The 24,651-nt window shown below is 40.8% G+C and overlaps 1 protein-coding gene across 3 annotated transcripts in view; it reads left to right on the top strand.

Annotated features, from left to right (window-relative positions):
* The window catches only part of TTC17 (tetratricopeptide repeat domain 17), an 82,996-nt gene that overhangs the window by 51,352 nt on the left and 6,993 nt on the right, over nucleotides 1-24,651 (top strand). For 2 of the 3 annotated variants that reach the window (XM_014463622.1, XM_023761687.1), the window contains 6 exons: nucleotides 4,409-4,579; nucleotides 12,443-12,702; nucleotides 13,154-13,307; nucleotides 16,596-16,716; nucleotides 18,849-19,008; nucleotides 20,134-20,217. In XM_014463622.1, the coding sequence (XP_014319108.1) occupies nucleotides 4,409-4,579; nucleotides 12,443-12,702; nucleotides 13,154-13,307; nucleotides 16,596-16,716; nucleotides 18,849-19,008; nucleotides 20,134-20,217 (950 nt within the window). The remainder of the gene's footprint in view (nucleotides 1-4,408; nucleotides 4,580-12,442; nucleotides 12,703-13,153; nucleotides 13,308-16,595; nucleotides 16,717-18,848; nucleotides 19,009-20,133; nucleotides 20,218-24,651) is intronic. The other variant, XM_014463623.1, reaches the window with a different exon arrangement.

The following is a 24,651-nucleotide window of genomic DNA, read 5'->3' as shown; positions in this document are numbered from 1 at the left end:
CGCGCTCACACAAACACGCACACACACACTCTCTGGAAGTTGAAATTAGGCAAATATCTGGATAACTTCTGAGAGCCAGTTGCTCATACTGGAGATTCTGAGTTGGCTATAGCTAAAAGGCCTTTGTGGAAAGAGATTATGTTGGGATAAGTTCTCATTCCTTTGCATCCTGCCATGCGCCAGGCAATGGTCTCATTTAATCTCAACAACCCAATGAAGTGGGTACTATTAGTAAACTCAATTTACAGATGAGGAAACTGATCTACAAAGAGGTTAAAGGGGATTTGAACTCACTTAATTAGTTTGGCTCCCATCTGTGCTCTCACCCACTGCTCTACTGCTGAAAGACCTACATGAGCCTGGCCTTGGCTTTACTTGGCTCACTAGTTAACATGGCTCGTAACATTTTCTCATGCCTCTCAATTTATTTGTGGCATTTCTTTAGTATAAGTAACCCTAAAAATCCTAAGGTTCCCAACCAGGAATCTCTTACCACCTTGAGATTCAGAAGGTAAGAATGCTGTTTTAAACAAGTGGTTACCCAGCTCTAGTCAGAAAATAAATATTCTTCCTGGACCTTTGAAGGCAGAATTCATATGAGAAGATAGGAGACTTCCTTAATCTTAGAAGTGATTGGAATTTCTGAGAAGTTAGTTTACTCTGAAAACCTGTAGCCATGGGAGAAATTGTGCCTTTATCCCTTAGGAGACTTATACTTCGGCAAGTATATTAAGCGTTTAGTTATTTCCCAGAAAACCCTTTTAGGATACGTTAATGTTAACAACCCAATTTATGCATATAATATTCTAAGCACAGAAAAAGATGTTGATATGTCTTAAGATCTCATAGCAGTTCCAGAATCAGAAATATCCTCCTTGGAGTTTTATGCTTAGTTGGTATTGCCTTGCAGTCTCTTACTTCTTTGAAAAACCAAACTGCCAGGATTTGAATTAGATGCTAAATGCTTTGCAAGCAAGTATAGAGCATTAAGCACAGAAAAGTGTTCCCATTTTCACCTGGGACCTTGTTATCTAAAGCATTTCATTTAAATCCTTTTAAAAAAGTCATATCTCTCAAGGTTAGTCTAAGCCATAGACTCTCCTCATTTCTGCATCAGCAAAAAATAAGTCATATGCAAGGAAGATGACTTGCTACTTCATAGGTAGGTGTCTCCATTTTCCCTTCTCCAACATTTTCTTGTGTTTCTTTAATGAGAACATAATCTCCACCTCTGTGGGGAGACAAGTGATATTTTTCCATGTAAGCAACTTTATTTAGTTCCCCTTTGAGCTGGAGTAGACCTATACTGAAGGAACGGAAACTCGTTCTTCTTGGGGTGCTTCAGTTCTTCCTCAGACAACTGGAAGGAGTGGTTTAAAATTAGACAATTTGGCTTTCTATTAGCCAAGATAGTTATGTAAAGCATATCAGAATGCTAAAGCAGTCTTTTTTTAACTGTCACCCTAAGAAAATCAATGTTAACAGTTCTCATTTTAAAAGAATATAGTTTTTACTTGATCAGTTTGATTCTGCCTATTTCCAAGAAATATCGGAACATAAACTTCTTACTCTTCTTTTTACTCACCCAGTTCTCCCTGGTCCCCTCCTCTGCCCTCTCTCTCAGAGGTTTCGGCCCCAGTTTCCTGAGTTGGAGGATGAGACATCCTTAGAATGCACAAGGTTTGCTGTAGGAGAGTGTGTGAGTTTTGAGGTTGTGCAGGAAGATTAATTTTAACTTTGGGATCTTGTGCACATCATAGCGTATAAATTGTTCATGAAGCATTTTAAAATACTCCAGACATTTAAAAAGATGAGACCAATTAAATTTTTATAATGAGAAGAGGGTAGTAGAGAAAAATAAGAGACGCAAAGGTTGGAGGAGGCAGTCAACTGCAGAAAACAGCTGGAATTTCACTCGTTCCAGTATTAAAGGTTTGTCCTTTGCTTTTGTAGTGTTAAGTTTTACTCTACCTGTGTCAAGGTGAAAACGCTTTAGAAGCTATTTCACCAAAGCTGAAGGCAGGAATATTTGCTGGAAATAATATACGTTTTAAAATTATCAGCATCATTGTCATCATTATTTCCTCTCTGCTTTCAATAGTCATGCTTATTTACATCCCAATTAAGAATTATCTCTTGCCCTGGCCAAGTAACTCAGTTGGTTAGAACGTCATCATGATATGCCAAGGTTGTGGGTTCGATCCCCAGTCAGGGCACATACAAGCATCAACCAATGAATGCTTAAATAAGTGGAACAACAAATCAACCTTCCTCTCTCCCCCTTTTAAAATCAATAAATAAAAATTGGTTAAATGTGCTTCTCTAGACATCCTTAAAAAAAAAAAAGAATTGTCTCTGGGAAGTATGATGTTCTTCATAGTAGACTTTATGCAGTTGAGTATGTAGAATTGTTATCATTGCTCTGTTTTATTTTAATACTCATCTGTAGTTTCCCCATACTTACTTACCTGCACACATTAGATGGCGAAGTCAGAAGTGGAGGCAATTCAGCAACCTCAGTACTCTCTCAGGAGAATCTGGAGAAAGAAACCAACTACTATTGCTCATGGCTTTTCTATTAGCCCTCCATGGGCACATATAAACCGGCACCCCGATAACTTCCCTCTTGTCTCCCAAACACAAATCAGAATTCCTGTTCCTGTTGCTTTGCTCAGCGAATCATTCCTCCCTGCCTATGCCTTCTCTACATTTTCTGCTACTGTAGAAGTGATGACTAGTGGAAACCCATGAGACTTTAATAAGATAGAACTGATTCAAATCCCAGACCTTCCATTTACTGTTAAGTTACTTAATTTCACTAAGAATCAGTTTTCCTTACCTATAAAATGAAAGTTAATATTTCACAAGGTGTTTTTGAGGAGTACGTAGAAGAAAAAACGCAAAGGAAGCACTCACCAAATATTGGCTCCCTTTCTTATAGACTCCCCTTTTAAGTCCTTCCTATTCTTCAAAATTCAAGATCTGCCTACTCAAAGCTTATTCTCTGAAGGACTTACTTGGCACAGTATGCTAGCTCATTATTGTTTGCTATCTTGTATTTTACTGTCTCCCCAAGTTGCTTGCAAGTTTCTTGAGAGCTGAAGCTCTCTTGAAACAGAATCCTGTTTCGATGTAGCCTTGTTGAATATGGTAGCCTCAGATATGTGCTAGAACTGATTCAAATCCCAGAGCTGCCACTTACTGTGTGATGGTGCAGAAATGGAAAGTGACTACCCACACATGTAGTCCCCTTACTCTAAACTCAGTGAGTTGGGAAAGGTTTTGAGTCCCTCATGTTTCCCTGGCACAATAAGGGAAATGGCATGGGAAGTGCTTTCCTAAAATGTGGAATCTATAAAGGAGTCATCAAAGCCAGAAAGAGACTTCTTGTACTCCCCCTGCTGTAGAAAGAGCTTGATTGGGAACATACATCTCTTTGAGACAACATTCTCTGAAAATAAACTTTTAGAGCATTTTAAAATGTCTGGTAAAGAAGAGAAATTACTTATACACTCTTACCCAAAGAGAAATAGGAAAGTTATAGGCTTCCACTGAACATGCATTTTCAGCCCATATGTGCATGGAATGTAAGTAAGGAAGAGAGGACCTGTTGAGCTAACCAGATCGCTGCTACATCAGACACAACTTCCCCTACCAGAGAAGACCATCAGGTGGGGCTGGACAGCAGCTCTTTATCCATATTAACATACAATCTCTAAAGGAGTCGAAGCTCTTCAACTCCCTGGCAAAAATGTAAGAGGTCAGGCTCACCATACATATCAAAGTACCCAAGAGTGCTGCGATTTCATTCAAGATCTGAAATTTTATGCTTCAGTAAATTTTTGTGTCCATGACCAGAACTTGTTTTCCAAAAGAAAAAGTCCCCTTTGTGATATTGCAGCCTTAAAGGTGGACTCCGCTACCACCATCCTCCTTTACTAGTAAGTCTTTGGTTTTTCATTTATAATCCTTTATCTTTTGATATGTCTTTCATTTTAAGTTATGAGACAAAAATGCTACATTTCTCTGCTATAATCTATCTCCAGATTTATTTAGCTAGAAGGCAAACTTTTTTATAATGTTTTTGACTTTCAAGGAAATCTTTCAGTCATTCATTATGTATGGAATGAGACCTTGGGACATGATCTTTGTTGTTACAAACCGCCCCCCACCCCCCAAATACTTGGTTCTTACAATAGCCTAGCAGGTAAATCTTGAACTTCAGTGCTGAATCTCAAGTCACAGAGGGTGATCTGGCTTTGGGCTCTCCCGATCACTGATTTCGTATGTTCTGCTGGAAAAAACTGACACTGTCGCCTTTTTGCTCTTGATGTTTAGGGACCTTGAGCCATTGGCTGCAGAAGAGAGATGTTTCTAATGTGCTGTATCTGTGTCTCTTGTCATTGAGGTAATTGTCATGAGAAAACCCCGGACAACAACCATGACAAACAGAAATACTTTGACAACGCCCAGTCACTGGATGCTGCTGAAGAAGAGCCCTCTGAGACAGGCACAGAGGAGGCCCCCGTACTCTCTGTTGAGAGTTCAGGGAGGGACTCAGATGTGCTTAGACTTGAAAGTAAGTTGATTTGACCTGAGCTGTGCTTCTGGGGTAAAATCAACTCTCAGGCTCTAAGGCTTTTCTCTACTCAAGAGTTTGTTTCCTTCTTTTATTACATTGTAGTTTCACGAGGGTGACCCTCCAGTGGGGAGGCAGAAGAGAAACTATAATGTGAAAATGCTCTTCACATTTCTTTCTTTTTTTCTCTGCCTCACTATCTTTTGCTAGAACAAATTTGATATGTTTATGTACCAGTCTTCTTAATGTCATTAGTCTATTGAGTAAGTCATTGAAAAAAAAGCAAGATAAGTTGTTTTGACGCTAACCCAAAAAAATGTAAAGATTTGGAATAATGGCATACCTACCAGGCCCCCCTCCTAAAATCCCATTCTGTGACCACATTTTGAGTCAATTCCATAACTACCAAAATTACTGACTTGTTTTTAATACTTATCCTACTTAACCAAAATTTATTGCATTTGGAACTATGCACAAGTCCCCACTTCTTAAATTTCCCTCCTCCTCTTGGCTTCTAGGACATCACTTGCTCTTGGCCTTCTTCCTGTCTTCAGACATCTTTTTCAATTTCTTTCACTTTGCCCCTTATTTGTTAAGTTATCCAGGATCTTAACCTTGGTCTTCTTTTCTTATTCCTCTGTTATCTCGTGGTGTTTCACATACCTTTGAGTATACCAGTGATTCCTTACCTGTATTTTCAACTAAGATATTCTCTGAAACTCTAGATCTCATTTCTTCTTTTTTAGTACTCTCTTTATCTGGATGTGCCACACACACTTAAAACTTAACATATCCAAACTTGAACTTGTCCTCATTTTCACCCTATTTCCTGAATGGCTTCTAATTTCTGTATTCCTGCTTTGTTAATGGCATCGCAACTCACCCAGTCACCACTATACTCAGTCAGCTCCTAAGACCAGTTGAATCTTACCTTCATCTATTCCTTCTCCCCTGCCTAAATCTTCATTTATTCCTTCTCCCCTGCCTAAGTCAGACTTTCTTCATTTTTGCCTGGGCTGTTAGAGTGGCCTCTTATGTTGGTTCCCTATTAAATTCTAGTCTCTTACTTCAGTCTATGTAAAGAGCTAGAGAGGGAGAGATGAAGGGAGGGAGGGAAGTAGGAGGGGAGGAATAAGAATGTCACCTCCTCTGTGAAGCATTCACAAAGGACTCCAAGCATTTAGTTGCTGCCTTATTTCCACTTTCTGTCGACCCACATGTCATACAATATTAGTCGCTTGTATGTCTTATCTCCCATCAGACTATAAGCTTCTTATATACCATGTCTTATGTAACTTTATATTCCTGTGTACAATAAATATTCGTTAAAGTAATAAAACATGGCATTTGCCTTCCTATATAGGTCAGATTAACATATTTACCAATTACACAGTCTTGTTCCCAAGTGGAATTGTATATAAAAAAATGATTTCTAAGAAAAGCAATCTAGACCCCAAAGGAGAAGTTGTGACCTTCACATTTGCAGGTTTAGAAAATTGGTTTCATCAGTACTACCAGAAACTGTTGGGCTTTAAGAAAACTCCCTCCCATTTACTAATTCAAAAAAGATTGGCTCTTAAAACAGATGGTCATTTATTCATTTACAAGGAAGCGACTCCTCTCCAATACCTGACAGACTTCTGTCTCTTTCTGGCATCAGGCACCCACATGACCAAATGGACATCAGACGTTGCTTGATAAATGTACAGTTAACACAAATGAAACTGAGTCATGTTCAGGGGCGTTTTATTCAGTTTATAGAAACAGTCCCTTATTTCAATGCACTACAACTCCCCACTGACCAGAATACTCATGACTACCAAATTAGAGTCTTTGTTCCTAGGACAACTCAAAATAAAACCAAAATCTTGCTCTTGGTCTCCCTGATTTCTGAATACATCATTGCTTAAGACAGATTATAACCTGGAGCTTACGTTTTTAGTTCTGTTCCATCGCCTACTGAGAATATAGTACGGTTGCCCTGGCTGAGCCTAGGTGTCCCAGGTCCCTTCAGCATCGTGCAAACTGTCTCCTGGTGTGGATTCCTCTTCATAATCTATAATATGACGATGATTTTTATTAGGTTTACTATTTGTACTTTTTAAAAGTTCCTCCAAAGGTATAATACAAAAATTATTTAATGTCTATGCTTGGCTTTTATTATAATAACACTATTTGTATTAAAAAAAATGGAGTGTTTCTGTCTCCAATGACCACATCTTAGGAAGCCCACTGGTCTGAACATGCCAGCTGGTACAACTGCAGTCTCCATGGACTTGTCAGTATCTAGGGGAATTTCAGAAGAAGGTACTCCCAGAATTTAGACAAATGAGGAAAAAGTTAGTAACCTCTCTAGTAACCATAAACGGTTACGATAATCACTGCCTTTTTGTGGTACTTATAATTTACAAAGTATTATGAATTATGTATTAACCTTATGGATTTTATTACTAAGCCCATCTGATAGATGAGAAAAATTGAGACCTAGTGAGCTTAGATACGTTGCCTACGATATTCAGTAGGTAGCATAATTAAAATTATTCTCAGGCCTTCTGATTCCGTAAACTGTCCTGCCTGTGGTTCTCAGAAGTAGGGGTTGATGGATTAGAACTCTATTTTTCAATTGTAAGGTCATTTTTAAAGAAAAGCAGAATCTGTCATCACCATTATATAATGCAAAGAACATTTTAATGTCAAAAAGGTACAAAGACAATCTCAGAATAAAGATGAGTCTAAGTATCTGGACATGTGTGTGTATGGGTGTGGGGGCATGTGTGTGTTATAACTTTACATGTGTGTCTTTGTTTTAAGTACTTGTGCTGAGTCCTTTCACTTTTCTATGCATGTGCTCTGCTCTGAAAATCTCTTAAACAGAGGTGCCCAGGCTTAACCATGAATCTCCAGATAGTCTCAAACATGGCAAGATTGTACTGGACTTCTTTTTCTCTTCCTTTTTTTCTTTCTGTTTACTGCCCCCCCCCCCCAGTTTTTCTTTCTCTTTTTTAATCAGGGCAACATATGCTTCTCTCCATCATAGCCCCTAGTCCCTGTGATTCTAACAGGTTACCTAACGTGGCGCAAACTCAACTTTAAGTTTTCCTGGCACTCTGAGATAGGATTCATCCAAGTGAAAAACCGTGAACTCATTATAAGCCTCACTGTGGGTGCTCATAGCCCCTTCATTTCACAATTTTTATTCTCCCTTCTTCGGTATAGAAATGGTACAGGTTAATGAAGATAAAGAAAATAACAGAGATAGGGGTCTCAGTCTCTGTGTTTTCAATTTATACCACACCATCTGTCCCACAAGCAGCACATCTAATATTACTTTTTCCTCTTGATTCAAGCACAATTTAAAACCTTCTGAGATCCTGCTTCACTCCAGACCACTCACCAAACCTGACAATTCTATATTTCCAACTGCTTATTGAATAATGTCTGAAGATATGTTCCTCCATGCATTCTAGCCCAGGCTATAAGCTCTATGAGTTATTATATTCCAGGCCTTCAGCACATTGTTAGAGACACAGCAACAAATGTTTAAAAAAAATTAATGAGTAAGCATCTAAAATCTGTCAACTGATGGTGGCGCCGATTCAACATCAACAAGAATCCTCAATTTGGGGTGCAGTGAAGAAGGAAACTATTCAGTGCAAAGAGCTCCTTGGTGATACAGCACAGGTCTGCTCTGATGTGCTCTGGTGAGGCATCTAGCCAGGGAAATGCAGTCTTGGTGGAAAGGGAAAGTGCACTCTTGGAGTGAGGGTAACTGGCTTATATGGACAAAAGTCCCTGCCCCTGGTCTCTGATTGGTCTGTCCTCATGCAAATGGGGACGCCAAATCCTTACATTTTGATTGGTCCAAGAGGCACTGTCCTGACTGGTCAGAATAGAGCTGCTCTGATTGCTTGGAGCTGCACAGCTCCAATTGGATGGGGAAAGCCCAAGTTCTATTGGTTGAACTAGGATTCCAGGAACTCCTTTATAAGAGCTGGCAGAGATGGCAGGAACACAGTGCAGACAGGCAGTTTAATGCAGACTTCTCCCTGAAGTGCAGTTTGCGTGAGAAACCCCTGTGTAGAAATGGCTGCTGGACTCTTAAAATTTGAGCCTAGTTAGTTACAGTTGGGTTCACAAATCCCATGCTTTATCCTATTGCCCTTTTCTAACTCCATTGTCTTTGTAGTAAACAGCATTCTGTGTCATAGTCACAGATTCCAAAACCACATTCACATAGTAAAACCCCCACTGTTTCACCCTGGCTGGTTTGGCTCAGTGTAGAGTGTTGGTCCACAGACTGAAGGGTCCTGAGTTTGACTCCAGTCAAGGACACATACCATGGTTGCAGGCTTGATCCCCGGCCCAACCAGGACCACATGCAGGAGGCAACCAATCGAAAACTCTCTGTCTCTGTCTCTCCCCCTCCCTTCTACTCTTTCTCAAAATCAATGGGAAAATATCCTCAGGTGAGCATTAACAACAATAATTTTTTAAAAAGCCCAACCACTGTTGCACATTAAGCCTTAAAATCTGGAAATCATCTTTGAATTTACCCTATTCTTTCTTTTTCTCTATTGAAATTTCCTCACATACCTCTTCCCCTCCTTTTAAAAGTCCCTTTATCCTCACCCTAAATCAGCCACGCTTTATATAACTCTTATATAGATGATTGAAATACCTTTCCCATTGGTCTCTTTATCCTCTGTCCTGCTCTCCTTCCTCCCTCCCCACTCCCAAATACACCAACTGATTTACTACTCTAACCTTCACAAATACTATGACTCTCATCTTGTTATTCTTCTGCTTAGCCAACAAGAGGCTCTCTTTACAAGGAATCTTCTTCCAGACTTTCCCAGACATTCTCAACGTCTCCCACCTCCCCTAAGTCTCTTATCTGCTGAGAGCATCTATATACACTTTTTGTCCTAGTTAGTTTGAAACTAGTAGTGCCTGCACATGTACCTTCCTTATGCCTGTATCTGTCCGTGTGTATGGGTATGTGAGTTTGTACATGCTTTTTTAGTGTTGTCACTCTGGGGAGTCCCCTGGCCCTCCATTCTATCTAAATCCTGCCACACGTAGTCTGCCTTCCTTTAGGAGGCATTTTGTGACTACAGTCAAATATTTTTTCCCCTTGCAAAAAGTATTTAAATGTACTTGTTCTCTTGGTGTTTGACGTGTATAATTTTGTGTCTTCAACTTGATTATAAATTCATTTAATTCCTCAGGGTCAGATTCCTCTGGTTCCTATTCCTTTTGTTCCCACCTCCATTGCTCATACGTGTAGATGGGCACATAGTGGGCTCTAGATAAATGAGGACTGTTTATTTTTCTTCTAACTCAGCACATTTCTGATCTCCCTCCTCCTCACCTTTATGTAGTGTCACCCCACCCCAGCAGCCTTTGACAAGACCTGCCGGCTGCCAGCAGCAGAAGCCTGCAGCAAGTTCCAAGAAGGGAATAACACGATGAGAGCCATAGTATTTAAAAAGTCAGAGCAGTAAATCAGTTGGTGTATTTGGGAGTGGGGAGGGAGGAAGGAGATCAGGACAGAGGATGAAGAGACTAAGTTTCATAGTCTCTATTTGAATATTGATTTTCATCAATGAAAGCTTCTTTCTTTAAGAACTTTTAAATAATGATATATATTACCTAATGGTAAGGGCACAGGGAACCATTAACCTCTGGGAACTCTTTGCAACTAAACAACATAAATGCTTTCTAAATAGTAAGCAAGGCTTCCAAACACAGCATCCATATGCCACTCTAACTATACACTGGACAATTAGTTCCCTTTGGCCAAAAGCCACTTTTGTTTAAACCCATATTCTTGGCTATGGCCAAATTTGCCAAAAACCCCTTTTCCTTCTCAGGACCAGGTGCAAGCAATCCCATAGTATCCTTAGGAGAAGGAAGGAGAGGAAGCTAAAATACCATGAGGAATACTTAGAGACAACAAAGTTGCTACAAGTCCAATGACAGGTAAATCTCTAAGTTGCTATTTGGGATCCCCATAGCAACCTTGTCCAGCTGCTTTCCTGGGTTAGCTACTGAGAAATTTGTAAATGACATAAATGCTGCTCATTACACTAAAGACATACCTACTTTTTTGTTGCTCACCGTTGAGCTGGGTTGGCTATACTTTAACACATTAAAAGGTAAACCTTAAAGTTTAAAAAGTTAGCAGGACAAGGAAAAGGCAGGACCTCACAAACCAAATTATTTCTGAGTTCCCATTACTTCATCCTGTGCCTACTGTGTCAGGTAAAATGTTGGACATTCAGGACATAGTAACAAACAAGATAGAAACTGAAAATTAAAACTGTCAACCCTGCATTTATACCACTTGTCACAAATTTAGGCAAGTAGCCAACCACTTTTATCTGAATATTCTAAAGAAAAGCTTTTGCAAACCCCTATTTTACTTTAAACTTGTTTCAGAACTCCACTCATCATTATCATCATCATCATCAATAGAAACCAGCAGATTGGTTCAGAAAAATCTAAAAGAAACTTCCTTAAAAGGACAGTTGTACATTTTGTACTAACTTGTTAAAAATAGAAGAACCCTATAGCTTTTTCAAGAAAGAATAACAGATTTCTGGTGGTACTGACAACAGACCTTCCCATTCTCTGGAGTACAATGGGGAATGGGAGACAGATGCCACCAGAGGTAAGGGTGACCCTGCATCTTCTGTGAGGAGGGCTCAAAGCTTTGCTATTGTTAGCCATGCCTCCTCAGAGACTAATACTGTGTATTTCTAAGAGGGGTTACTCACAATCGCTATATAGGTCGATACGGATATGAGATTCCTGACCGTCATCTTTTTAATACCATGTTCTAAATCTCCGAACAAGCTAGAATTACCAAGTGAAGATCACTGGAATAATGTAAACTAGCATTTTATGAGCAGTCAGCTCCAACCTCTCATGTTTTCAGTGAGTACATATTACAAAAGCAGACATTTCAGTTTGTTGTTCATTTTTGTACCCTTTCTACTTCCAAAAAGGATTAGAGGTAATTTGCATAAAACACACAACATAAGATTCAGCCATTAATTCAAAATGACATAAGTAGTAAATAATTTATTTTAAGGAGACATTCTGTTAAGAAACTCAAGTAATTTTCCCCTAACCTTCCTAGTTAGCTAAGCATAGAGGGAACTTTTAGGGTTGTGTAGCCTTCAATGTATAATAATGGGAACGTAATGACTTCTCAGGAGAAAGAATCTTTACTCAGCCATTATAGTGAGTCTTTACTTAAGAAACTTGAGCAACATAACAAGTAATATCTTAATAACCATTTTAGGAAAAAAATGCTATTTTATTACATTTAGCTATTTCTTATATCAGCCATTAGTGAAAATGGGAACCTTCGTGTGGAATGAGGATAATTTCCCATTAAACAAATCATTGTTCACTTAAGGCAATTAGACTATGTGATCTGGACATCCAGCTGTGGTATTTCACATGCTATTTGAATAAAGCCTGAAGAACCCCACATTAAATAACGTAATAAACTATCTTTGCCATATGTGCCTTATATCTAGAGCAAGTTGGTGTTTTTGGAAAAAATACATGTATAAAATAGCCATCCCCCTGCTCACTAGGGACATAAGTTGTGACTGCCTGCCATCTTGCTGCTGCCATTGTTCTCAGCCAGGCTCTTGACAAATGCTACATGATAAAGATGATATTTTATTATGGATTTTGAAGATGCCGAATAGCATTTTTATGAAAGTGGGCTAGAGAAGTGCCTCTAATCAGAGCCAAAACTTTTCTCAAAAAGCAAGGTTGGAGCCATTCAACCACTTGAGTAAATACTATGTAATTTTTAATAACATGCTGGCACTTGAATTCCAGGTACAGTAGTCGAAGAAAGCAATGGTTCTGATGAGATAGAGAATGCAGACGAAACCAAAATGTCGGAAGAGATCTTGGCTTTGGTGGATGAATTTCAACAGGCCTGGCCTCTGGATGGCTTCGGGGGAGCACTAGAGATGAAAGGGCGGCGTCTGGACTTGCAGGGGATACGGGTACTGAAGAAAGGGCCCCAGGATGGAGTGGCCAAAAGCTCTTGCTATGGAGACTGCAGAAGTGAAGACGATGAAGCAACAGAATGGGTAAGAGTTGCCAACTCAATTCTTACCAAATTGTAGCGCAATCTTTGGGGGAGGGGAGCTCCTAGTTTTAAAGTGTGATGTTTCTCTTGGATATATGGCACTACGTTCCTCCACACTCCAGTCAGCCTTCACGTTGGAATTGTAGTGCAGGAAGCATGTCATGTGACTTACGTATTGCCAGCTCTTCCTGGAAGGAGAGGAAATGGGATGGGAGTGAGGCCACACTCAAAGCCCTTATATACAGACATCTTAATTTTCAGTTTCCTCTGTACATTCTTCAAGGATAGGTTACTATTTTTATTTCACTAAACATTTTTTATTTAGACCTTTAAGAATTAAACTGAAGGAAAAAACTTAACCTTACTTAGCACAGGGCTGGTTTTCCTTAAAGCCAGTATCCACAGATTTGATCCTTGGTCTCATGTGTCCCTAACATGTTTCCATTTCCTAGATCACATTCCAGGTCAAGCGTGTGAAAAAACCCAAAGGAGACCATAAAAAACCCCCTGGGAAAAAGATAGAATCCAATCAAGCAGAAAATGCACATCGCTCCCAAGCAAACCTGGAGATCACTGGCCCAAAGGTGGCATCTCCAGGGCCACAAGGTAAATTGGAATGTTTTATATGCCAGTTTCTTCCTTCAGATTTTACTGTCCCAGTTCTCACGAAGGATATGTTTGTGACTTAAAGTAGATGAGAAGGTAATTGGGCTAAGTGAACAAGAAGCCAGTCATTGATATAAAAAGTTTGTTTTGACAGTTTACTTCACTTTTTTACCATTGGCTATTTGGCTTCTATTGTTATTATCTTGAGCTTAAATATCCTATTGATTCTTAACTTGAAAGTCTAGGTTAATATATAAAAATGTGGGTTTAAGACTGACTCCCTGGGCTCAAACACCAGTTTTGCCATTTAGTTCCCTGTGCCTCATTTTCCTTATCTATAAAATGGGAATAATAATTGTGTCTGTCTTGTAGGTTGGTTGTGAGGATTATGAGTTCATACATGTAAAGTGCTTTAAATGAACCAGGCACATAGCGCTCAATATATATTTACTACTTAGTAACATTTTTGTGTGCCATGTATCTCTTTAAGTATTAGATAAATGCTTTAGCAATACTCCCCAGGAAAAATGCCAGGGGTGGGGATGTCCAGCCCACTGGCCATATAAGGCCTGCAAAATCATTTGGTCTGGCTCTGCCAAGGCATTAGGAGTGAGTTAATTAAATGTTTGGCCAAATATAGCAAGCTAATTTTTAACTTGCTAATTTTGTATGGCCCACGAATGATGTTATAAATACCCAAATGGCCCTTGGCAGAAAAAAGGCTCCCCACCCCTGTCTAAAGCATGGAAGAGACAAGAGAAGACTATATCCCAATTTTCAAATAAATATGGATTCTGTCCACTCCAAGTAATAAGCTTCATGATGAATTCTGACAAAGTTCTAAGCAAATTATATTTTTAAATATATTTTTTATTGATTTCAGAGAGGAAGGGAGGAGAGAGAGATAGAAACATCAATGATGAGAGAGAATCATTGATTGGCTGCCTCCTGCACGCCCCCTACTGGGGATCAAGCCCACAACCCGGGCATGTGCCCTGACTGGGAACTGAACCGAAGACCTCTTGGTTCCTGGGTCCATGGCTCAACCACTGAGCTACACCGGCTGGGCCTAAGCAAATTATGCAACAGTTAGTTTGTGAGTCCATGGGGGTAAAGTAGAAATCACTAAGGATCATTGCAGGTTTTCTAAGAACTAATACAACTGATGCATAACTAATTTCATTCTTTTTTTGGTGAGAGCTCCTAGACTGGAAGACCAGGGAAGTGCCATAGACAATAGACATAGTAGAACTGGATTTAGCAAAGCATTTAGTAGAACCTCTTATAATAGCATGTGAACAAGGTGGAGAAATGTGGGCTCAAAGTCTCCCCATTGCCTGCAGAACAAAGTCCAAACTTCCAGTGTGGTGTACAAGACCCTTCATAACCCATCCTCTCTCTACCTTTCAGCAACATTCTTTGAACTAACCATGCTCTAGTTTTACCTCCTTGCCTTTGCACATGCTGTTCCCTCTGCCTGGAGTGCCCTCATGCCACCTCAGAGGTGCTAAAATATCACTCATCCTTAAACTTCAAACGCAGATGTCAACTCTTCCTTGGCACCTTCAGGCAGAATTAGTTGCTCTCTCCTCTGTCCAGTTGTTCTGCACCTTCACTCCAGCGATTATCCTCTCGTGTCCTAATGATCTGCTCGTTAGACTGGGAGCACGAGGTCAGGCTCTCTTACCATTTCTCTCTGTGTCCTTTGTGTCTCAACACAATTCCCAGCCCCTTATAACACATGCTCAACAAGTATTTTTCAAGTGATTTTCTTAAAATATAAAAGAAAAATAAGCTTAATTGTGAAACGTATGGTTTAAGTCTTTAAGTTATTAATTTAAACAGAGGTCATTTGAAACTCTTCCAAACTTTTTTTCTATTTTATTAAAATCTAAATCTAAAGCCCTGCCTGTACATCAAATGATTTCTTGTTGTGGATGAATTCCTACAGTACAAAAAGAACTGTACAGAACCACAGTTCTCCTTCCTGTCCATTCAATTATAATTCCTTCAGAAGAACCCTTTCCAGACAAGACTTAGTTCTGCTTTTTTCTTGGGGACTTGACTTAAGTAAAGGGCCTATACCCAAAAGGTAGTACTTGTGAAGGGTATCAGTAAACAGAGCTGTAAAGGCCCTATATAGCTTTAAATAGCATGGTGATTAGGGCCTGCATGCTAGTCAACAGACCTGGATATGCAGTCCTCCCTGCCATCTACTAGCCAGGTGGCCTTGGGCAAGTCACTTGATGTCTTTGTGCCTCCATTTTCTCACCTGAGAAATGAGGTTTAAAACCTGCCTCATGGTCCTGGACAGGTAGCTCAGTTGGTTAGAGTAGTGGTCGTCAACCTTTCGGACCTCACAGACCACTAGTAGGTCCGCGGACCACCGGTTGGCGACCGCTGGGTTAGAGCATGGTCCCGATACACCAAGGTTGTGGGTTTAATCCCTGGTCAGGACACATGTAAGAGTCAACCAATGAATGGATGAATATGTGGAACAAAAAAAAAAAAATCAATGTTTCGCTCACTCTCCCTCTCTATCTCTCTGTCTAAAATCAATAAATATTTTCTTTAAGTTCCTTTAAAAAAAAAAATACCTGCCTCATGAAGTTATGAATGTAAAGCACTTAGCACAGGACCTGGACACACAGTACGTGCTCTGGAAATAAGTAGCCTCTCATTATCATCATTATTCCCCACCCTGCTGCTTTTCTATACCCAGTGCTTCTCTACCAGGACTGGTTCCCCCCCCACCCCCCAAACGCCAGGGGACATTTGGCAATATCCAAAGACATTTTTGTTTATCACATCAAGTGGGTGGAGGCCAGGGATGCTGCTAAGTATCCTCCAATGCACAGGACAGTCCCCACAACAAAGCATTATCCAGCCCATAGTGCTCACAGGCCCAGGTAGAGAAACCTGCTTTAGAGGCGTGTTTCTCCTGCCTGCATTAGAGTTGTCTTTAAAATCAAAATGCAGAGGGTTGAAAATTAAGTTTGGTGTGAATGTTAACGTTGAAGAACTTCTTAACCCTTCTCTCATGTTGATTAGTCTGGAATCCAGTGAAGGACTCATTTATTCTCTATCTTGGAGAAGAAGGCTTTGCTCAGAGGGATCTTTATTCCCGTTGCTGTGAATGACAAGCTCTCTATGTGATAGAAATTCTGAAAACTAGAAGAATGACTAGCACCTTTAAAATGCCAGTCTGGGTGAAGTAATCACCAAGGCATGAGACACTGGATTCTGTTCCTTTGCAACTGTGTCATTAATGACATGCTTCTTTCCCAGGAAAAAAGCGTGACTACCAGAGTCTGGGATGGCCCAGCCCAGACGAGTGCGTCAAACTGCGCTGGGTAGAGCTGACTGCCATCGTGAGTACCTGGCTTGCAGTTTCTTCAAAAAACATTGAGTGAGTATCTTAAACCTCTCCCTTTTCCCTGGCATTCGTGTACCAATGAGCACCCTGGGCCTCAGCGACATTGTGATGCCCTCCTTTGTCAGAAGCTGTGAGCAGAGGTGGTGCATTAGCCAGGCAGGAAGAGTTGGTGGTTCAGAGGATGACCATTGCTGACCACAGCCCACAGATGGGCGCGGCCAGTGCACTGAACAGCCATTCTCAGTGCCTTTGCCCACACTTTTGTAACTTACCCAGATTTACTTAGAATTGAAGAGGGGGTCCCTCTCTTTTAGAAGCATGAAACCTATAGTCTCACTGACATCATGCACTTGAAAAAGGAGTCGGGGCAAATCTGGATTTACAGACACCTTAGACACCTTCCAAAACATATGCCTGCCTCTCTGAGAACTTCTTTTTTTCCCTCAGACACTCATTCAAGTGTTGGAGTTCCCCCAAGAGTTAGCACTAAGCCTTTATAATCGCCCTTGTCAGACTGATCAACTCCCAGAACTTCTCCCAGTTTGTTTTCTATTTTTTATTCCTACTAAGTGCCTCTAGCAGTGCTTAGACCAGAAATTTGGGAGTCATCCTTAATAATCCTCCACCTTGCCCTGACTGGTTTGGCTCACTGGATAGAGCGTCGGCCTGGGGACTGAAAGGTCCCAGGTTCGATTCCGGTCAAGGGCATGTACCTTAGTTGCAGGCACATCCCCGGTGGGGGGTGTGCAGGAGGCAGCTGATCGATGCTTCTCTCTCATCGATGTTTCTGACTCTATCCCTCTCCCTTCCTCTCTGTAAAAAATCAATAAAATATATTTTTAAAAAAATAATAAATCCTCCACCTTACCCCTCGAATCCAGTCAGTTACCACTTATCATTTCTACCCGATGAGTGTTTTGCAAAACCATCTGCTTTTCTCCAGCTCCATTGCTGCCTTCTTAAATCAGATCACCATCATCTCCCCTTACATTCATGAGTCAGTCTGCTACTGGTCCTCTTGCTTTATTTATTCTTGGCTCTATTCAATCCACTCTCCCCACAGTGCTCAGAATTCTTCCTCAATTATAAGTCAGTTCTTCAAACGCTCTACTTCTCACTGCTCTTTACAGTGATCCGCACTGCAAATCTGCTCCTGTGCCTCCATCTCCAACTCTGTCCTCTCTCCCATCAGGGCCCTCATACGGGGTGTCTCCTTTGCTGTGTCCTCACCACCTTCTCCCTGCCTGGTTAATGCATACTCATCCTTCTGGTCTCGCTTAAATCTTACTTCCTTGGGGAACTAACTCTTCACACTAACTATCTCCCTCCTCCATCACATAGAAGAAATAGATACCCTCCTATAGTGTGGCACTGACATTGTACCATGTTTTTAATCTTTTATAACTTATCACATCTGCAACAGTTAAGTCACTCACAAGACTATGAGCACCACAATCGGGGGACTGGGTATGTTTTGTTAATTATGATAGCCCTGGCATTAAATAGCTAGAAATAAAATTTGGCAATGCCAGTTTGCCGTATCAGTATATATGACCGTGCATGACATTTAGCCTGGATATAGCAGGAAAATGACCACTTGGTGACCATGAAGGGAAATACTTATATTTAAATGTAGATACAAAGGACAGCTGTTTTTGTATAAAATTTACTATCTAAACTTCTGTGGGGACAAGTATGTTTCTGTCATAAAGGGAAAATCAAAGGAACAACTTGTGGCTCCTTACCATTTTCTATACCCTGGGAAAAGAAATCCTAGAAGAAAACCCACCTGGCTTAAAACCCCCGCAGTGAGAGAAAGTGGCCAGCAGGAGTGAGCAAATCTGGCTCCAGGGAGCACAGAAAGGAGCTGCTGAGGGGGGTGGGAAACTCCCTGAGCACAGGAGTCAGATCCCAGCACTGCTCCTCTGATCTGGGATGGATCCTGAGTCATACATTCAGCAGGCAGTTATTGCCAGGCACTGGAATCCTCACCCTGGTGTCATGAGAGGATGGACTAAATAACTTCGGAGGTCTCTTCCAGTCTGAGAGTCTGTGGTTCCAGGCAATCCTGGTAACATATTGAAGTCATGATCAGCTGATTATTAACACTCTTTCTCCCGCCCAATCAAATGTTTCATGGCTAATGTGGTCATCTCCATTTCCAGCATCACGGAACACATAGATTTTGCCACTCCAATCCAACAGCCAGCGATGGAGCCGCTTTGCAATGGCAATCTCCCCACCAGCATGCACACCCTGGACCACTTGCACGGGGTTTCCAACCGAGCCAGCCTGCACTACACCGGCGAGAGCCAGCTCACAGAGGTGAGTGCTCCGTTTCACTCAGCTTGTCTGTAGTTTTTAGCCCTCAGTCTGGGCGCAGCTGAGAGCAGAAAGCATTATGGCCAGGCGATGTTTTTGTTTTGTTTTGTTTTGTTTTGTTCTTTTAAAATAATTTTTATTGATTTCAGAGAGGAAGAGAGAAGGAGAGAAAGGTAGAAACATCAGTGATGAGAATCATTGATGGGCTATCTCCTGCACACACCCCCACTGGGAATCGAGCTGTAACCTGGGCATGTGCCCTTGACTGGAATCGAATCCAGGACCCTTAAGTCCACAGGCCAACGCTCTGTCCACCGAGCCAAACCAGCTAGGGCAGGCCATGTTTTTTTGCCTTTTTTCATTGGCTGTCATTTCAGTGGCTTTAGGCTAAGCCTGATTCTTTCAGGCCCAGGACTGAGCTTATGCTTTCTTTCTATGACCAGGCAGTTTTAATTCTAATTCACTGCTCGGGGTAGGTATTCTGCTTGCTGTCAGATAGAGGCTCCCCAAGAAATATTGGGGCAGTTCATTCTCCTGTTGGCATTCTGAAAAAGGAAAGAAAGGAGGGCAGACCCAGAATATACCAAAAAGAATTGGGAAAATGTGCCACAAATGTCCAACAATAGAGGATTTGTTACATAAATGTTGGTATAGATGTGTGATAGTAAAAAGTGGAATCATTAAGAAAGATGTATAGGAATACATTTAGTCACATGAAGAAATTTATTATGTGAAAATGGTGACAGTATGCAGTGTGATCCCATATTCTGTAAGAGAAATGTGTGTATACACAGAAAAATTGGAAAGATATATGTAAAGATATTAACAGTGGTTATGTTTGGGTGACAGGATTATAAACGGTTTCTATTTTCTTTATTCTGTTTTCTAACGTTGCTAGAATGAATGTGTTTTACGTGTCTATAATTTTTGTTAACTCGGAGAAGCCTGAAGGGATGATATAATGGCCTTAAACGCATCTTCCATAAAATGCCTTACCAACAGGACCACAGATTGTGCCCTAGGGAAAGAGCTTGCGTTTGTGGGTTAGTGCCCAACTCAGCGGCAGCAGTGTTGTCTAGACCCTGCCTCGCTTTCACTCCTAATCTACCGTCTTCCTCCCTGTGCCAGGTATTACAAAATCTCGGCAAAGACCAGTATCCACAGCAGTCCCTTGAGCAAATTGGCACCCGAATTGCCAAAGTTTTGGAAAAGGTAAGTCACCCTGTAGAGAAGCTGGGAACTATTGCCCCCCTCTAACCTTTCCAGATTATTTGTCACTCAGTGCTGGTAACCTCTTCTGTTAGTTACTTGGCACTTGGTAACTAAAGGGATGACGTGAAATAGCCCCACACAGAATGTTTCAATCATTTTTCCATTACTTTTCTCATCACTTGGTTAGCATTTTTCTGCTGCTTTACTTACCTTCTGTGATGAAAACTACCTCATTGGTTTTCTCCAGCATGGGGGTGGAGAGGTGGTGGTCCTGGGAACCACGCAATCTCGGCGTGAAACAAGCCAGGTGTTCCAGTGTTGAAGAATATTAGGTATTTCAGATTGTGGATGGGAAACACACCTTTAAATACCTATTACTCTTGAAATTGAAATAAAATATTTGGAAAACTGCATTTTCATACAGCCTACAGAAAATAGAATGAGAGTCTCCCAGATTGCTCCTCTGCTGCCTCTGTGTGAGATTCACGTAGAGCAGTGATTGTCAGCTGCTGTGCTGCTAGAATTTATGAAACATGCAACATCTGACTATTTAGTCAGGGGCACTGACCACTTTTCCCTTAGATTGTAAAAAAAAAAAAAAAAAGACAACAGCCAACACAACAATAGCCATCTGGTGTAAATGAATCAAAAGTATACCTATTTTTGGTCAGATCAGCAAAAAATATATTTTTGGTATGCTGCAGAATTTTAGTAATTAGTGTGTGCTATGAGATGAAAGGGGTTGAAAATCGCTGATGTAGAGAGTACAGTTTTCTACATTAAAATTAATTACTTTATGGTTCCATATCGCTCTACTTTATTACAATGTATATTGAAGAATACCGTGATTAAGAGGATCAACTTCCAGCCTGACTTGGCGGTACAATAGGAATAGTATAATCACACCACTTTAAAGGAGAGGAAGCTGAAAGCATGTAGCAGTCACTGTTCCGTGTCATTCTGAAATCCTTCTGGACATATGTCACCATTTCCCCTACTTTCAGAGCAGGGACTGTTTCTGGCAGTTGATAAAGTTTCATTTTCTAACTCTGCAAGTCCCAGCTTGAAAGCATTTTCTCAAAATTCTGTTTGAAAACTACACAGTTCCTCGCTCAGCGCTGCTCTCCGTTACTACCACATTACATGTGGTTTTTAAAAATCCGTTTGTCACCTTCAGCACTCCCCCTGCAAGTCCTCCCCGCCAGGCCCACAACTGCGTTAGGTACTTTTTCTGTACTGAGAGATGCAGCCTCGCTGTGTTTTGCCAATAGACAGCAGTGCCTCCTTCCAGCCTCCAGCAGCCAGTTCCGGTGCTCGTCCAGCTCCTGTACGAGTCTCACGGCTGCTCCCTCAACAGATGTCTACAACCATTCCCCAGACTGATGCCACACATTTTAACTTTGTCATGGCCACACTCCGTTCTTGATCCCAAATACTATTTCAGCTGCTTCTGCCTAAAAAAAACGCCCAAAATTTACTGGCTTAAAACAAAACTCTTATTTGCTCAACATTCTGCAGTCTGAGTTGAGCTCAGCTGGGCATTTCTTCTGGACTCACTTGGCATCATTCATGCAACTGCAGACATGGAGCCTCCTGTGGGGCTGCCACCAAAGCAGGCTTTACCCACATGTCTGGAGCCTCAGCCAGAGTGGCTGGAATAGCCGGGCCACCACTGGGCATGTTCTCCCTCCACGTAGTCTCCCCAGCACCCTGGCTGCACCTGTTTACACGGGGCCTCGGGCTCTACGAGAGCGAAAGCGGGAGCATCAGCCTCCTAGCCTGTGCAGGGCCCTGGAGCAGCACCACTCTGTCCAAGCAAGTGCCAGGGCCTCTCCAATCCAAGGCAGGGGGAATGTCCTCCGCCTGCTCGTAGTGACAGAGCATGTGTGGCCCACCTCTACTCCACCACAGTTCCCCTTGAAGGAACCACGAGGCTGACAGCTTCGCACCAGAAGTGATGGAATCCCGAAGCCAGTTGACATCTCTAAAGGTGGGAGAAGAAAACAAGCCTAGAATTCTATACCAGCACAAACATCCTCCAAGTATGAAGGTGCAATAAAGATGTGTTCAAACAAATAGGAATTCAGAGACTTCAACACCAGTAGGCCTGCACTGAAATAAGAATTAAAGGGAGTTCTTGGAACATGCAAGGGGGAATAAAGAGCACTGGAAAGGAAAATGTAAATGACTTAACTATACAAAATAAGGCCTGTAGTACCCTGAGGAGCTTCAGTTTTATATATACTGAAATTCATGGTAACAGTAACATGATGGGAGGGAAGTGAATGGAGTTTAAAGTCCTAAGGTTTAATTAGTATCAGCCAAGTAGTAAAAGTAATCATTTGCATTGGACTATAATAAGTAAGAATGCATGTTTCAAGCTGCAGTCTAACTACTAAAAATGGTTTTAAAATGTAATGTAATTGAAGGATAATGGAATAATGTAAAACAATCCGAAGAAAGGCTTGAAAATAGAACACAAATACAGAGCCAAGTATACCGGTAGTTAAATACAAAAAGATTATATAATTTAAGCATTTAGTATGGAATAGACTTTTTTTTTTTAATCTAACTATATGTTTATAAGAGAAACACTTTAAATGCTAGGGTACAGAGTGTTGAAAGTACAAAGATGGAAAATAATATACTGTGCAAACAATAAAAAAAGAAAGCTGGTATAGGTACACTCTTGTTAGAAAAAAAATAAACCTTGAAGCAAGAAGCATGACTACAATTGGAGGGCTGTAATAAAAGTGATAATGGAAATGTTAGTGATGATATAGAGCAAGCATGGCAAACTCGCGGCCCGTGGGCCACATGCAGCCCACAATGAATGGTTTTGCAGCCCAGCCAATATAACAGTATGTAAGAAACATTTTAATAAAAATTTTATAACTTAATTTTTGCAATGTCCTGTTATACATAATTATTAATAACGAACTACAACTAATGACTGATTACTATAATCGTGTTGCATTCATTTCCCTTACGCGCCTTACACGCAGGCGTACCATTTCTCTCCACTAATATTAGCAGCAAATATTTTAGCAGCCGATTGCCACGTCATTAGTCTTGTACTGACTTGTTTGGTGTGCACAACAGGAAATATTTCACTTTCGGAGAACAAGAAAAATAGGTTTATTTGCGTCATGCTTATTAATTTGTGTAGTTATTTAGTGTCTGGTAAGTAAATGTTCAAGAAAAAATATTAATTTTTATTAAAATGTTCTATTTTATGTTAACGATTACTCATTTATTTAAGCCCTTTGTATTCAGCATGTCTATTGAAATAAACCTACGTTTCTATGAAAATTGAAGCTTTTGTTTTTTTGTGGCCCACATAAACTTAAACCTTGTTTATTTGGCCCATGTTAGCCTTTGAGTTTGACATGCTTGATATAGAGCAACATTTAGGATAGTGTGTGCCCCTGGAGAAGAGGCCAGAGGCTGGAATAGTGTAAGAACACGTTGGGAGACGCAAGTTTATTCGTTGATAGGGTGGCAGTTTCTGGGATATTCATTATTTTGTGCTTTACAGCATAAGTGTATATTTTATACAATTACATATTTATTATGTATAATTATATAAATGTTATTTTGTATGTTTCAAGTATTAGCATTGAAGAAAGATAATTGTATTATTTAATATATATTTTTAAAATATATTTTTATTGATTTCAGAGAGAAACGGAGAGGGAGAGAGAAATAGAAACATCAGTGATGAGAGAGAATCATTGATTGACTAACTCTTGCACGTCCCTCACAGGGGATTGAGCCTGCAACCTGAACATGTGCCCTGACCGGGAATTGAACCATGACCTCCTGGTTCACAGGTCGATGCTCAACCACTGAGCCATGCCTGCCGAGCTAATTGTATTTCTTTACAAAGGAATCCTTTAGGGAAACCAGTCAAGGTATGAAGTCACTAAGAAGGAGGAATAAATTAGGCTGGCTTCAGATTTCTCTGCAGCAGCCATCCATGCCAAGAGGCAATGGAGCAACGCCAACACAATATTCAAGGAAAGAAAGAATGAGCCACGATTTTATATCCAGCCAGGTGGCCCTCAAGTTTGAAGGCTGCAGACAGAAAGTTTTGAACATATACGATTGTGTTAGTGTTCTAGGGCTGCCATAATAAAATACCACTGACTGGGTGGCTTAAACAACAATTTATTGTCTCACAGTTCTGGAGGCTACAAGACCAAGATCCAGGTGCTAGGAGGGTTGGTTTCCTCTGAGTCCTCTCTCTTTGGCTTGCAAATGGCAGTCCTGTTGCTGCCTCTTCACATGCTCATGCCTTTTTACACTGACCCTGGGATGTATCTTCCTCTTCTGTAACTCCTTCATACAGATCCAGTCAGACTGGAGGAGGGCCCCATACAAATGGCCTCTTTTACCATAATCACATCTTTAAAGTTCTTATCTCCAAATACA

Source organism: Myotis lucifugus, unplaced genomic scaffold, assembly GCF_000147115.1.
Source record: "Myotis lucifugus unplaced genomic scaffold, Myoluc2.0 scaffold_213, whole genome shotgun sequence".
Lineage (NCBI taxonomy): Eukaryota > Metazoa > Chordata > Mammalia > Chiroptera > Vespertilionidae > Myotis > Myotis lucifugus.
The sequence above is the reverse complement of the archived record's forward strand: the minus strand, read 5'-3'. Positions and strand labels throughout refer to the sequence as shown.